The sequence below is a fragment of the Schistocerca nitens genome, chromosome 9, assembly GCF_023898315.1.
Source record: "Schistocerca nitens isolate TAMUIC-IGC-003100 chromosome 9, iqSchNite1.1, whole genome shotgun sequence".
In the NCBI taxonomy this organism is placed as follows: domain Eukaryota; kingdom Metazoa; phylum Arthropoda; class Insecta; order Orthoptera; family Acrididae; genus Schistocerca; species Schistocerca nitens.
The window spans coordinates 84,191,078-84,206,662 of NC_064622.1; the positions used below are offsets into that span (position 1 = coordinate 84,191,078).

Sequence of the window (15,585 nt, forward strand, 5' to 3'; positions counted from 1 at the left end):
CTTTACACCAACCCCTCATGCCCATGATCTTACTGCTCTTGAACACTACCTTTCCTAGTGTGCTGCAGACTCCAGACACACTACTTCATTCATCATACACCTTACTAACCTTATCCTAACCCACAAGTACTTCTCATTTGAAGGGAAGGTATATAAACAAATCTGTGGCACAGCCATGGACACCTGTATGGCACCCTCCTATGCCAACCTTTTTATGGCTATCTAGAGGAGACCTTCCTAGCCTCTGAAAACACCAAATACCTAGTCTGCTGCAGGTTCATTGATGATATTTTCATGATATGGTCCCAGGGCCAAGACACCCTATCTTCATTCCATGACAAGTTCAACACCCTCTCTCCAATCTGTTTCACATGGTCCTCCTCATACCATCTTCTTAGATGCTGACCTCCTCCTCTCAGATGGTTCCATCCGCACTATGTCCACATTAAACCCACCAACCACCAACAGTACCTGAATTTAGACAGCTGTCATCCCTTTCATGCCAAAAGATCACTCCCATGTACCCTGGATACCTGGGGCAGCATATCTGCAGTGACAAAAACTCTGTTGTTCAGTACGCTGAGGGTCTCACCAAGGCCTTCACAGACAGGCACTATCCTCCAGACCTAGTCCGCAAACAGATCTCCCGTGCCATTTCCCCTCCCACCATCTTCAAAAATCAGTCGCAAACAAGTGTCCCCTTCGTCACCCAGTACCACCCTGGACTGGAACAGCTGAACCACATCTTTTGCCAGTGCGTTGATTACCTATAATCTTGCCCTGAAATGAGACATCCTACCTGAGATACTCCCCACCCCTCCTCAAGTGGTGTTTGGTCGTCCACCCAACCTCCACAACATCCTAGTCCATCCCCTATGCCACTCCCAATCCCAACCCCTTGCCACAATGATCTTATACCTGTGGAATACCCAGGTGCAAAACCTGCCCAGTCCACCCACCCAGCACTTCTTATTCCAGTCATACCCCATCATGGGCCAGGACACCTGTGAAAGCAGCCACGTCATTTACCAGCTCTGTTGTAATCATTGCCTGGTTTTATTTATTGGTATAACTACCAACCAACTGTCCACCAGAATGAATGGGCAAAGCCAAACTGTGGTCAAGGGCAAAGTAGGCCACTCTGTGGCAAAACATGCAGCGGAACATAACACATTTAGTTTCGATAGCTGCTTCACTACCCTAGCCATCTGGATCCTTCGCTCAACCACCAGCTTTTCTGAACTGTGAGATGGGAGTTAACCTTTACAACACATTCTCTGCTCCCATAGTTATCCCACCCTGAACCCACAGTAATGTACGCCCCTCACATCCTCCACCCAACAGTTTCCACCTCGACTGTCCTATCATCTCCTCCCTATTCCCATCATTCACCCTGATTATTTGCAGCCAGTCTTTCCCTGCATATCCGTCAGTCTTTACCTGCTCTTCTCCTTTCTTGTTTCTTTTCCCTCACCTCCCTGCTCCACAATCTCCTGATGCTGCGCCTGCTGGCAGTCGAGTCACTGCAAACTCCACCAGATAGTGTCTGTCTCTCTCCCCACCCATACACTACTATCCCCTCCCCTTCCCCTTCCCCACCTCCTCCAGATTGTTACTTGCATCCCACGTGATGTTGCATTCCAGCCCGAGATGCTGGACTGATGACGGTTGTGGCCGAAAGCTATATGTGAGTGTCTTTTAATTGTGCCTGGCTGTAACTTGACGTGTCTTTTCTATGGAAAGTAAAATGTCTGGTATTTTCTGTTGATACTGTACTGTTTGAAAATGTAACAGACATAGAAATGAAATCTTCTTGGAGCAGGTAGCCAATAGAAATCCTTAAGTCCCCACAAATAAACATAAAATTTTTACTAGTTAGAAAAAAGAACCTAAATTTTAATAATAGGCATAAATTGGTTGGTTGGTTTCATGGAGCACTTGCTTGATAAATCTTAACAGTGTGGAGTGAGTCATGTTAGTCAAATAACATTCATTTGTAAATATGGCTGGATGCTCACTTTTTTATTTATTTATTTTTAAATATAAGATGAGAGTTTTTAATTCCTTACCACCATCTTACAAATTACAATAAATAAAATTCTTCTGTGAAATATAGGGGTTGTCAAGGAGAAACTTTATCCGTATGTTTTTAGAGATCATACCTTGCTGTCTGATAGACATTTTATATTATAGAGTAAGTAATCAAACTTTGGTTGCAGCATTGTGCATTCCTTTTTATGCTAAAGACAACAGTAATGTGGAGTTCTATCATTTTTTGCTTTGCTGTTGTAATTATGTACGTCATTTCCCTTCAAACTGCAGAGGATTATTTACAACAGATGTCATGAGGGAATAAATATGTTGTGAAGCAGTACTCAAAAAACCTAACTACTTCAGTACTGTGAGGAAAAAATAGATTGCTGCTTACTGTAAACATGACATGCTAATTTGCAGACAGGTACAATTAAAAGACACATTATTTTTAGTATTTTATCCCTCCTCAGCAACCCTAGTTGTACATATGTCGAAAGAATCAGCAATCAGTTGCATAAAAGAAATTTAATTTCATAACCAGTTTTGGGCACTTAGTGCCCTTCTTCAGAAGGGTTATACCTATTGCATTATTTGTGTCAATACTAAGATGCATACAGCAAAATGGAGTTCATAGTGCCTAGAACCACATGATTGCGGCTGTGGTCCTGTGGTTCTAGGCACTATGAAACACATGACCACGGCATTTTGCTGTATGCATCCTATTGTTCACACTCACAGATAATACAGTAGCTATAACCATCTAAAGAAGGGTGCTAAGTACCCCCCAAAAAATTTCTTATGCAATTGGTTGCTGATTACTTTGATACATGCTTACACATTAGGTTTTGGCCACAGCCTTCATCACACACACACACACACACACACACACACACACACACACACCAGACATTCTGGTCCGAGCTGCCCCAGTGGGGGTTGTGTGCGCTTGAGATGTGCTTGCTTGGGTGAATGAATTTCTTTATTTCTCTTCTTAAACAGATGTCTACAAGATGATTGTGGGTAAGTGCAACATATTATTCTTACAGCTCATTTTTGAGCAATGAAGACTGTCGTAAAGATATGTTACCCCAAAATTCTGTACGACATTATTGAATGGAAATATACAAAATACGTCAACTTAACTGATCTGTCTCTCCCATAGATTTGCAGTGATTCTAAGTGTAAATGAGGCTGAAACAAGTTGCTTTAGGAGTTCCAAAACATGTTTTTTCCAGTTTAAATTTCATCAGTATGGAAACGTAAAAATTTTGAAGTTTCCACCATATTTATTATTTCCTCACCAAGTGTTACATTTATCATTGCTGCAGAACCCCTAAATGGGACTTGCTCTCTCTTTTCTAAATTGAATGTGAGACCATTCGCAGAGAACCAGTCAGTGATACTTTCAACAAGATTGTTTACCACTTCCGTAATGTAGTTGTATGTATGCTTGGACTGATGACAATACTAATGTCATCTGTGAAAAGAACTAACCTCTTCTTGTTGTGTATTAGACAGAAGATAGTTTACGTATGTGGGGAACAATAGCAGACATAAGATCGAGTCTTGGGAAATCTCGTGGGATTTTGCCCCAGTCAGAAGAATCTCCCTTGATTGTGTTGATTGCATAACTAAGTACAACTTTTTGCATTCTTTGAGCTAGGTATGATATAATTCATTGATTGGCAATACTGTCAGTTGCAGAAAATCTCAATTTATCTTGGAGAATAATTATAGTTCTCACAGTCAAATACCGTAGATCACAGAAGATACCAGCCTGTGCTATTTTGTTATTTAATGCTTGTAAAATTTCGTGAGTGAACGTGTAAATGGCATTTTCAATTGGGCAACTCTTCTGAAATTCAAACTGTGACTTGCTAAAGTTGTTATTGTTCCTCAAATAGAATACTATTCTGAAGCACACCACTTTCTCAAAAATTTTGGAAAATGTTGCAAGTGAAACAGGCCGGTAGTTACTGGCATTTCTCATACCACCTTTCTTACAGAGGGGTTTAACAATGGCGTATTTCAGTCCCTCAGGGAAAATGCCTAGAGTTAAACGCGTTACATGTTTCAGGTAATACAGGGCTTATTATGAGGGCATGCTGAAAAATAATGCCTCTAAATTTTTGGTGCAAAAATTCTTAAAGCTTTTCAAATAGAACGAACTTCATCAACTTCCTAGATCTTTGTTCTTTGTGCCACGTATTTATTTCTCAACATAGTCTCTCTGGTGATGAACACATTTCTCCTAGTGAGAGACCATTTTGTTGATACCAGTACTTTAGAATGTTTGACTGTGTTGACACAGCCACAACCTCACCGCTGGTTGCAGCACTTTCATCACTATAAAAGTGTATCCTCACAGGTGTTCTTCAAGCTTTGGAAACAGTTGGAAATTGGATGGGGCCAAGTAAGGACTGTATGTCAGATGATCAATGTTGGTGAAGCCAAGATATCTGATTGTTGCATATGTCACAGTGGTTGTGTGTGGTCTGTCAATGTTATGCTGAAGGTGAGTGTGTTCCATGTATGGACAAACTTTGTGGCAGTTAGAAATTCAGTTACAGCCTGCCTTTTCTCATGCACCAATATAGTTATGTTAAACTCTGTCAGGTTACATGCTATAGTTCGGAATCCTCTAGTGGCAGAGGGATGCAACTTTCATCAGTGAAGTGGGAAATTTGACAGAGTAATATGCCTGACATGTAGTACCTCAGGAAATATTTGAGAACAGAATAAAAAATTTTCAGGCATTACCTTTCAGCATGCCCTCAATTATGGGAACAAATTTCAAGTACCCTGTTGGAAACAACATAAGATGCAGATGAAATTTTATTTTTGTGAGATGATATACTGCAGTTCTCTTAATTTCACAAGGAGAAGTTGGTGATACATTCATATGACTGAATTTTATGAGAACTGCATTTTCATTGTACTGCTGTGATTTTTCTCATGAAATTGTTGTACCCATATTTTCTACTACATGTACGAATTGATTATTAAACATATCTGCTACCTGCGACCTTTCATTTTCAGCCCTTCCATTTAATTAATAGTGATTTTTTTCTGTTACCTGATGTCCTGTTTTTTTGTTTCATTCCATTCCATATAGCCTTAAGTCTGTTGCCAGAGTTCCTGATTTCTGTTTAATGTTTCTTGATTTTTTTTAAAAAATAACTTTTCTTCGTAACTTAAAGTAGTTCCTGTAATGTGCAACAGCTGTAGGATCTTTACTTGTTCTTGTAAACTGATGCATCTCTAGTGGTCCACGGTATTTCACAACGCTGTTTAATGTCCTTTCTATTTTCAAAAAAATTTAATATCAGTGTTTAGTTTTCTACAAATTTCATGCCAGGTCATCTCTTGTTATCTACCCTTCAAACCATTTGTCCTGGAGTCATTAATTACTATTCCTGATTTCCACTGAGTGGTATTTACTCTGTATGGCAGTACCTTATTTATCCTAACTGTGCATCATGATCAGAGAAAGCATTTGGTACTGGATGCAGAGTTATTTTCTTGCTTCGAGCTTCATCAAAGAAAACATTATCTGTTGGGGTCCTACTGTCTTTATCCAACCATGTTGGAAAGTTAATTACTGAGATCAAATTGTAGGATCCAAATAAGGTTTCAGGATCATTTAACCTATCAGAATCCTGTAGAAATGCTACATGGAAATCACCATAGACTATTAACTAGTTGCTGCTGCCTGACAAATAGCATAGTTAGAACGCCATATTCCTCATAAACCATTCAAAATTTCCCAGTGGGAATCTATGTACAGGTACAATTAAAAATGAACTATTTTTCAATATTAATTCAGAAACACACACTTGAATGTGCTGGTCACTAAAAAATTACTTGTCTCATTGTTTTCAAACTTGCTTTCTGTCTGAATGTAGGTAACATCTCATCCTTTTTCCATATTAGTTCTGCATGAATAAGATGCTAGAGTTTAATCTGTTATATCTTAACATTTCTAACTTTGTGGTTATGTGATACTCCGATAGACCCAAGTTTATCAGTCTTTTCAGAGCTCTCTAAATTTTCCAAACAGACAAGAAGCTCTTCTGCATTATTACTCAACTCTCTTGATGTTTTGAGGAAAAAAAAAACATAACCTTACTTTTCTGTGTGTTCTTAACCATTTTGTGGGGTTCTTCTGTTATTTTCTTTCTTAGCTGGGTACCTGAATCCTCTTTGTAACCTGAAAAGGTACACCTCTGATGACTTCAGGTCACTTTTTCTTTCTTTTTTTCCTCAACAAGCTCAGCCAAACTATCTTTGCTTCAAGAGTAGTCTGTGTCTAGTATATTCCTGTCTCCCAATTGTAGCAACAGGCACTGCACTCATATGAGATCCATTTCAGCAAGCAGCAGCCTCCTCAACTCACATGGTTCACAGTACTGTTAACTTAGGGCTCATCAGGATGCTGTAGGACGTCCACAAAACTCATACTTAGGTTTGTAGTTGCTGTTCGTATTTCATTCAGGTCACCCCTAATGCTGTAATTTCCCTGCTCCGCATACTAGGATAACCTGATCGTCTTTGTCAAAATTTTTACCCAAGTCTTCTATCACCTGGCTAAGGCCTGCACTTAGCTTTACAATACTTGTGACCTGGTGTTCTGTTCCTAATTTCTCCTGTACCATCTGATCTACACCCGTCATGGCTACCACCTAGCACGGAGACTCTTTTCTTCCTGAATGAAACTTTCACTCTGCACTGGAGTGTGCCCTGGTATGAAACTTGGGATGCAGTTTTAATCTGTCAGTTTCTTTTCTTCCTACTCCCATTTGATAATGACCGATACTTATTTGCTTTGCTAAGAGTCTGCTGCACCTTACTGTGACATACAGCTGGATAAGGCTCTTCCCTACCTACTTTAGGTAATTAGTCAAACTTATTAATTACTGAGTTCAAATGTAGATGAAGACACTGAAGAGCTCTTCCCCTTTCAACCATTACCTTTTAATTTACCGAGTTCCTTAAACCTTTCTAGTTCAGAGATCATTTCACGTAATCTAATACAGCCTGAAAGGTACAAGTCTTTGCCTCCTGCCCATCGATTCTCTTGCCTTTTTTGCAGAGCGTACATATCCATGGGATAGTCTTGCTGAGTTTCCCCATTTGATTCCCCACTACAGTTGCCCCAGTGGAATTCCAACCGACAGGCTACATATACCCCTCCCTCTCTGATTGTCTTGTAGCAACATTCACACTCATCATGGATTGCAACATGAATTAAATGCTTAAAAATATAATTAAATCACCTAACCCACTTTTCGATTCACGAATTTTCATTATTTACAAGCCACAAAAATTAGGTCCACAGATTAGCACTTAAGGTGTATCAAATTATGTAAAAGTTAGAAAGTTTAGTTAGGAGAGAAAATTCATGAAAATGGGTTAATTACAATAAAAAAAATGGTACTTTGAGAAATGCATTGACACCACATTATAACTCAGTTAATGAAACCAGACTGCCTCTATGCAAGAGAGTTTTTAGTGCTGATTTATAGGTCAGATAAACGAGAAATATTGGGAGGAAAGAATTATGATGAACATTTTATGTTCAGTAAGAAGCACACAAGTCTGAAAATTATTAAGCAGTGATGAAATATATCAAAACATAGAACAAAAAGAAGGAAAGGAATAAGTTTATTATATTTTATACATTTGTTCAGAGTACCTGACAATATACTAACAAAACAGATCCTCAAGTATCTCAGATAATAAATTAAACACCAGAGCCGAGAAGTTAAAAAATTATGAAAAAATATGGATGTCAAAGAAGGAAAGTGTTAAACTTAGAAGGCAGGAGAGGTAAGAAAATGGGTTTGAAGTGATAGGGGGTGGGTAGAGGGGATCCTCAGTGAAAAGATCAGAAAATATTGTAGGGAAAGCAAACAGCAAATGACAAATAATTCAAATTGTAATGAAAAGGAAAAAAAAACACTCTATTATGTATTTCTCTTTCACCTTGTTGTGGTGCCCCTGTGACCCAGAATGCTGACTGAATTTCCTGTCGAATCCTTGTGGTATAACCCCATTTCTCTCTCTCTCTCTCTCTCTCTCTCTCTCTCTCTCTCTCTCTCAACCTTCTTATATATTGTATGAAATCCCATTATTTACACTTGTAAAGGGACTTTTTTTTTAAAAAAAAGAATGTAAATATGGGGGAATATAAATTGTGGGAAATTAGTGACATTATAGAAGTCTTCTTCCTAGTGTTTACATTTTGAATCAATGCACACCATCTGTTTCCCGTAGATGTAGGCCTCTTGATCTAAGGCTCGCATTTACAGTGTCCTGCCACTGTAATTCAGATGTTCCAAGCTGTATATGGCCTTCAGTAGTGAGATGATGGGCTGAGCTGATTGAATGTGAGTGGTGTCCATGCAATGTGTTCATACCAATTAGATCTCCATTCTCATTGAGAACCACTCCAGCTGTTGTCAAATTGTTGTATTGCTGATATGGTCAAGCAGAGAATGCCTAATTATATTCTCAGTAGCTGCATTTCCATGACATTCAGTGAGCTCTTACTACTTCCAGTTGTGGACCAACACTGTGTACCGTATAATGCGACAGGTCTCACTGCTGTGTGGTAAGTCTTGTAGGCAGAGGGGCATCTTCTTGTCACAGAGAACACCAGTGATGCCCCTGTAGCACATTCTCATTCACATAACCATAACTCTGTAGTCAAGAACCTTTTTGAGAGGGGCTCTGTTAATTTTTATAGTCTGTGGTGACTCGATGGTTATGAGGTACTCAGTCTTGTGGATGTTTGTATGGAGGTCAAATCTGTGCAAACAATCATACCATGTTTGGACATTAGTTTCAAGATCCTTCCTGCTATCTGTATCAAACATCACTTTATCAGCATATAGCATTGTTCATGGTACACATTTCTGTATGTTATGCATTGTGATATCCATTATGCTAGCAAAGAACGGTGGACACACAACTGAGTCTTGATGTACTCAAACTGTCACAGGGAGGCTGTCAGTCAATCCTGCAGATTAACACACTGTTCTGCTGGCGTTGTTGTGCAGCAGTTTTACCCGGTTTATGTAAACGTCTGGAACCTGGAGATCACAAAGAGGATACCGATTCATCTGATTCCTTCTCCATGTCAAGAGGCGAGATTTAGTTATCTTCTGTTCTCACAAAATTTCTCCTCCGTCGGCTGGTGTGCAGCAAAACCCCTTCACAAACCCACACTGGTTTGTTGAGAATTGGACTGTGTTCCTCAGTCTTTTTTCAAGGAAATGTTAGATTATCTTCATATTGTGGGAGAGGAGCCAGATTGGACAGTAATTGGTACATTCACCCTTGCCTTCAAAAGTGATATGTGATACTAGATGACCAATATTGGCAGGTATGTGGCCTCCATAAATAATGGAGTTCAACAATTCTGCCAACCATGTGATCACTTTGTCATTAAATTCCTCAGTCCTGCTTATGTCCGCAGGAAAGTTGTATGATCCTAGGGCTTTTCCATTTTGCATGTTACAAATGACAGCTTTGACTTCATATGTTGTGATACATAGAACTGGCTCAGTCATGACATTACACTTTGGTGCTGGTGGACGGAGGAATTTAGTATTTTGTATTTCACTGAAATATACACTCTCTCTCTCTCTCTCTCTCTCTCTCTCTCTCTCTCTCTCTCTCCAGTGTCCCAGAATCCTCTTGACTTAAAGCCACCAACCATTCTTATCTTCACACACCTGTAATGTTCTATATCCTGAACTGCTGTACACCATACTCTGGCCAGATGGTAGATTATTTTGTTCCCTTCTTTAGTTGATAGCTGGTTATAGAAATGTTGGGGGTGGTTTTTTTTTCAACTACTTGTTTCACCACCTCATTGATGGATTTGTGCAGGTTATCATCATCCAAGAAGCTTGTAACTATTTGAAAGGTTTTTTTTTTTTTTTTTTTTTTTTTTTTTTGTCTTCATGCACTTTTTGTTTTACTTTCTGTCCACAATAATGTCTGCGTATCAATTCTGCACATACATGGCTCTTTTACATCAAGCTTAGCTTCAGCTGTACGAGTTAAGCAGTTGTTAAACAGTGACCAAGTGCGATCAGTATGAGTATTTGCCCTTCTAGAATGCAGATGCAGTGGGTCTTCCGCCACCAATGCTGTCCCAAAGTGCACCTTGTCCACCACAGTTGCCATTGAGGTCTTCACCTCAACCCTGGCAAGGGACCCTATGACGAGGTGCTACCATCCAGAGGCAGATGGGCCCTGCATTTTTTAAATGAAGTTTATACTCCTCTGTTTCCTCATTTGTCATCACTTGCGAGATGATGCCCTGGTTTTGCAGCTGGTGTTGTGGAGTTTTGTACAATATAAAAAATCAATAAGCAATTTTATTAATTGTACTGACATTAAGTTTGAAACCCTTTCATTTCATAAACACATTGGTAGATCATACTGTTTCCCCTAACATTCCAGAACTTTTCTTCTGGTTTTGTGGTTTAAAAAAATTAGCAGAAGTCTGAAAGCAATTAAAAGACATAGACAGATGCTGTGTGACAAGAAGTAAATCTGACTTCAGATTTGTGAAACTTGCTACATTGTTTGCAAAAAATGAATGTTTAAAGGAAATATGCAAAATATGGGATAGTAGTTGGCAAGAGTGGTTATGACTGATTACATAAGATGGCAGACCCACTGAAAGGGTTGTTCCATAAATGTCATCATGACACTACTTAGTGGGGACATAGTAAAATATCCATAGGTAGTTAAATTTTTGCTGTGCTGTCTGTTCCCAACGTAACCAACAAATCCAGGATGTATTCCAACAGCTCACCAAAGCGTGTGACAGTTAAAAAAAAACTGTATTTAAATACTGTTGCTTCTCATTTCATTCATAGCTAACCCAACTATCTCTGAAATCGGTGCATATTTTGAACTAAATCATATGGCACACACCACTTATTATTTCTACCTGCAAATCAAAGCCAACAATTTCCTTGTAGCTCATACATTTTTTGCGACAGGTGCCGCACATATTTGAAACTATTTAATATCTTATCCAGAAGAGACACTACCGTAGTTCTTGTTGATCTTTGCCATCAACTTTCCAACTGTTCTGACAAAAACTGGAGTTTAGTTGTTCAATAACATAACTATGAATAATGCTACGCACAATACAGTTTTGTTAAGATTGGCAGCACTAATCGCACAAATTTTTCTGACTTTAACAACTTATTTAACTTCAGAACTAGGGAGTCCAGGGTTCAAGAAAGTTAACTGCATAATGTTCGTGCTATCGACGGCTGAGAAGAATGGACGCAACAGGAATGTGGCTGCAAGTTGTGAAGTAATATACAGCAAAATAGTACATGTGACTTTAAAAACATTGTTAATGTAATTGAGTCAATGTTGTGTTACTTACTTTCATCATGACATAAGTTTCTCTGTGTATTCAGTTAGAACATAGGTAATGGTAAGGTTTACTCATCTTTTCTCTCTCTCTCTCTCTCTCTCTCTCTCTCTCTCTCTCTGTTAGAAGTCTGTATGCTTGTTTCATAAAACTTTATCTTTGGCACTGATTCTGCAAATAAAAAATGGGCAGGAACATAAATGTCAAAGGAAAAATTTGTGTGATATGTGCTCCATTGCTAAATTTGCTCCTGAAACCACTATGAACAAGCACAAGTCTATTTGATGAGATAGTGTCTGTTTACATGAATCTTGGGTGGACAGTAATCATACATTTAGTTGATAACAGCAGGATGAAAATGTTACGGGTGTCAGTGCAGTGTCCCTGCCTGGGGAATGGAAAGTTCTTATGCTCCTCAAGTATTTGGCTCACCAAGCTTCAATATTTGGGTGCTCAGTCAAAATTTTTCTGTTGGTACCACATCTTTCCCATTTGTTTTGTCACATGCAACAACTTGCTTAGTGTGTTGAGAGACCATCAAAATTAGATTCTTTTCCCATTTGTTTGGAAGAGCTTTGGTGCTGTAGGCACACTCTTCTCCAGTAAGTAGAAACATCCTGTAAGGTTGTGTATCATATCCCAGTCGAAATCATTGTAGTGAAATTTGTATGCTTCAGATCTTGTACTATTTTTTTACCAGGATCACAAAGAGAAGATATACCAACAAAAAGTTTCTCTTTTCGATTTAAAGAAAGAAAGAAAGAAAAAGAGCTTTTATAGATATGCCAACATGTTGGCAGCTCTCACACTACTTTGCTCACCATATATTTAAAATTTCCTGTCCGAGCTGTCTAGTCACACGGTTATATGATCCTTATTACTTCTCTACCCTCACTGTGAATTGTCTGTTCCTTCTTGCACTCTGAAGACATAGTAAAAGCAGATTAATAGTTCACCAGTCACTCAGTGAAGGTCTTCGCTTCACAACTGAGACAACTATGAAACAAAACAACACAGTTATAGGTAACTAGAAAATATAAAGAAAGAAAATTGGAGAGTTTGCATTACAGACAGCGGAACAGGCCATAACAAGGCTGACAGTGAAGTCTATTGGGAAGGCAATATTTCTCAGATGGCCAGTCGAACAGAACTGGGGCAGCCGCAGGGTGAAAGAGAGCAAGGGGAAGGACTGTTTCTACACGCTCCACCTCACCCCTAGTAGCCATTCATCTGAGCTGCTTACAGCAAACACTGCTTGAAAAGCAATGCCTTACTAACATCATTATGCTGTTCTTTTGTTTTCTCTCCAAGAACATGCCTCTTACAGTAAATGGCAGGAAATTTTAATAGTGATAATGCAGAAGTTAGTGCAAACTAATATTGTGAACGTAGAAAATTTGAAGTAGCTTTTAAAAACTGAAGTCATAAATAGTGGGAAGACTTGCATTCTGGGAACATAAAAGTGGGATTACAATGTAGTATAATTTTGGATTGTTTTTACTTAGAAAATAATGTGTGTGTGTGTGTGTGTGTGTGTGTGTGTGTGTGTGTGTGTGTGTGTGTGGACGCGCGGGAGGGGTGGTGGTGGTGGTGGTGGTGGTGGTGGTGGTGGTGAGGGGGAATTAAAAATCTTAATGCAAGTAATGATTTCTGTGAAGTATCACAAATGGATGATTGTGACAAATATTACTGTGCACAGATCAAAGCTTTTGACATCAAAGGGTTTCTGTATCTGATATCTAAAGGGAAGGAAAGACAGAAAAATGGCTGAGAAGATGGTACTGTCAATATAGCGTAGAATGAAATACTCAGTGTTTAAGGAGACAAAAGGAACTTAACAGTTGACCATGTCTCCTATTTTGCTAGTGAAAATTTTTGAAAAACCCTTTTTGTGTATCAATTTCAGTTCCACTTTTGTGGACTGAGAATGACTTTTTGCTGATTTATTGTGCATGTTAAAGCAGTTGCAAAATGCTTTCTACATTTACTGGTAGGTTGTCTGCAGTCAGTGGTAGTCCTGAGACTAGATTTTGTGAATGACAAGTTTATATTGGTGGTCAGTGCATTGTTGTGGGACAAAATAAGACTAAAGTACTAAGTAAAAAAAAAAAATAAAAAATAAAAAAAATAAATTTCACCAAACTTTCAAAACATGTTCCAAGCGAATGCTGTTTACCTACATAACTGAAATATGTTAAGTCGCAGGCAGGCACAATGAAAAGAGTGCTACACATTTAAGCTTTTAATCAAAAGTCCTTTTTCTGAGATGTACACAAATCACACAAATATGACCACTGTGTTTGCCCGCTGTGACTGGACTGCAGACAGTAACTGCACTTTGACAGTAGTAGCAATCTGGTGTAAGTGGTGGGGATAGTGACTAGTATAGGGTTGGGAAGGGGGGGGGGGATGACGGGGTAGGGAAGGGTGAAGGCGTAATGCTACTTGGGAGCCTGCAGGAATGTGATGGGAATGGGATGGATCTGTTAGCAGAGCGTGTGCACTTGGGAAAGTGACAGATACAACACAGAAAAAAGGATAAGGGAAAGGATGGACACTGAGTAAAGCAAAGCATTAGAGAATAGTAACAAAGGGAAACGGTACTATGTTGTGGGATGTAAGAAAAACTGTTAGGCAAAATGAAACACTTGACAGAACAGAATAAAAATTTTTTCTGTCATTGTTAAAAAGCACTTTCTCCTCCTCTTTGAAATTTTTTTGGAATGCCATTAAAAAAGTGTCCTCATTAGTCTGCCCCCTCATATACTGATTGTTCTTATTTGTTTTTTAATTATAAATTATTTTTTAAATACTAATATGCGTATCATCTTCATTTTTTCCAGGTACAGCTGATGCACTGTTCTCACCACCTCATGCACTATGGGTGTGTGGTCTTTGTGATGCCCAGTGCCAGTCAAGAGTAGATGTCCTGGACCATGTATTGGCAGCACATGGCATCAAGAGTCAGTACAAGTGCAGTCTTTGTGCATTCCGTACTTCTTCCAAAACTAACTTCGAGCCACATTTTGTGTCACGGCATCCTGGTGAAAGACCATACATTATGGATGTCTACCGACGTGTTGAAATGGGGGGAGGTGGTGTCGTGGCTCCTGCTGTTTCCACGGAACCAACTTTTGATACTAGACCGTTGTGGAGTCGCAACTCGGCAGGTGTCCGACATATCCGGGGAATACTCATAGAAGAAGAATCTCAAATTAAAGAAAATATTACAGAAATTACCGACACTGCCAGAAAAGTGACGGTATGTTATTTCAATGTCTGAATTGTATTACTTAAGCTTATATACATAAAAATAAGGAAACTAAGAAATTTGTGTGAATATAACAGGAGGAAGGTAAGTGCAGAGGATACACATATTTATTTCATTGGTGAATGATAAAATTTTGACATTTATCCTTCAACTGTTTTGCATCTTAATATTTACTTAACATATGGCAGTTAATTTAAACATAAAAGAAAGTTGAGACAGTCATTCTCTTATAGAACTATAGATTGGATAACCTTAGATAACAGATAAGAAGAAACACGAGTGTTAGGAAATACATAGTTCAGAAGACATGCGAGGTCAAGACAGAAGGTAAATGAGCAATGAAACATCAATGGTTGAGATTGGAAACTGTAAATTCCAAGTTATGGAGAAGACCGTTAACTGGTATATGGAAGGCCACACTAAAAATGGAAGCACAACAAAACAGGCAATACTAGAAAAACACAAAGTGAAAGACACAGAAACTAGTGAAAACAAGAAAAAGAAGTTGTGAAATGTTTGAGAGAAATGAAAATGAGAATATCAATAAACTGAGATAAGCAGGGATTAGAACAAATCTTCATCTGCACAACAGTGAGGTGGAGGTGCAAGGAGGAAGAACCCAAATGCGTGTATACATCTACATGATAACTGTGCAATTAGCAATTCAGTGCCTGACAGAAGAGTAATAGAACCACCTTCAAGCTACTTCTTTACTGTTCCACTCTCAAACAGTGCATAGGAAAAAAGAACACTTAAATCTTTCCGTGTGAGCTCTGATTTCTCTTGTTGTACACGGTGATTCAAAAAGAATACCACAACTTTAAAAATGTGTATTTAATGAAAGAAACATAATATAACCTTCTGTTATACA

General features: G+C 38.7%; 1 protein-coding gene across 1 annotated transcript in view; it reads left to right on the forward strand.

Moving 5' to 3' along the window:
• The window catches only part of LOC126204023 (uncharacterized), a 135,289-nt gene that overhangs the window by 94,759 nt on the left and 24,945 nt on the right, over positions 1-15,585 (forward strand). Inside the window, exon 16 of the mRNA XM_049938450.1 lies at positions 14,287-14,705. Coding sequence (XP_049794407.1) covers positions 14,287-14,705 — 419 coding nt within the window. The remainder of the gene's footprint in view (positions 1-14,286; positions 14,706-15,585) is intronic.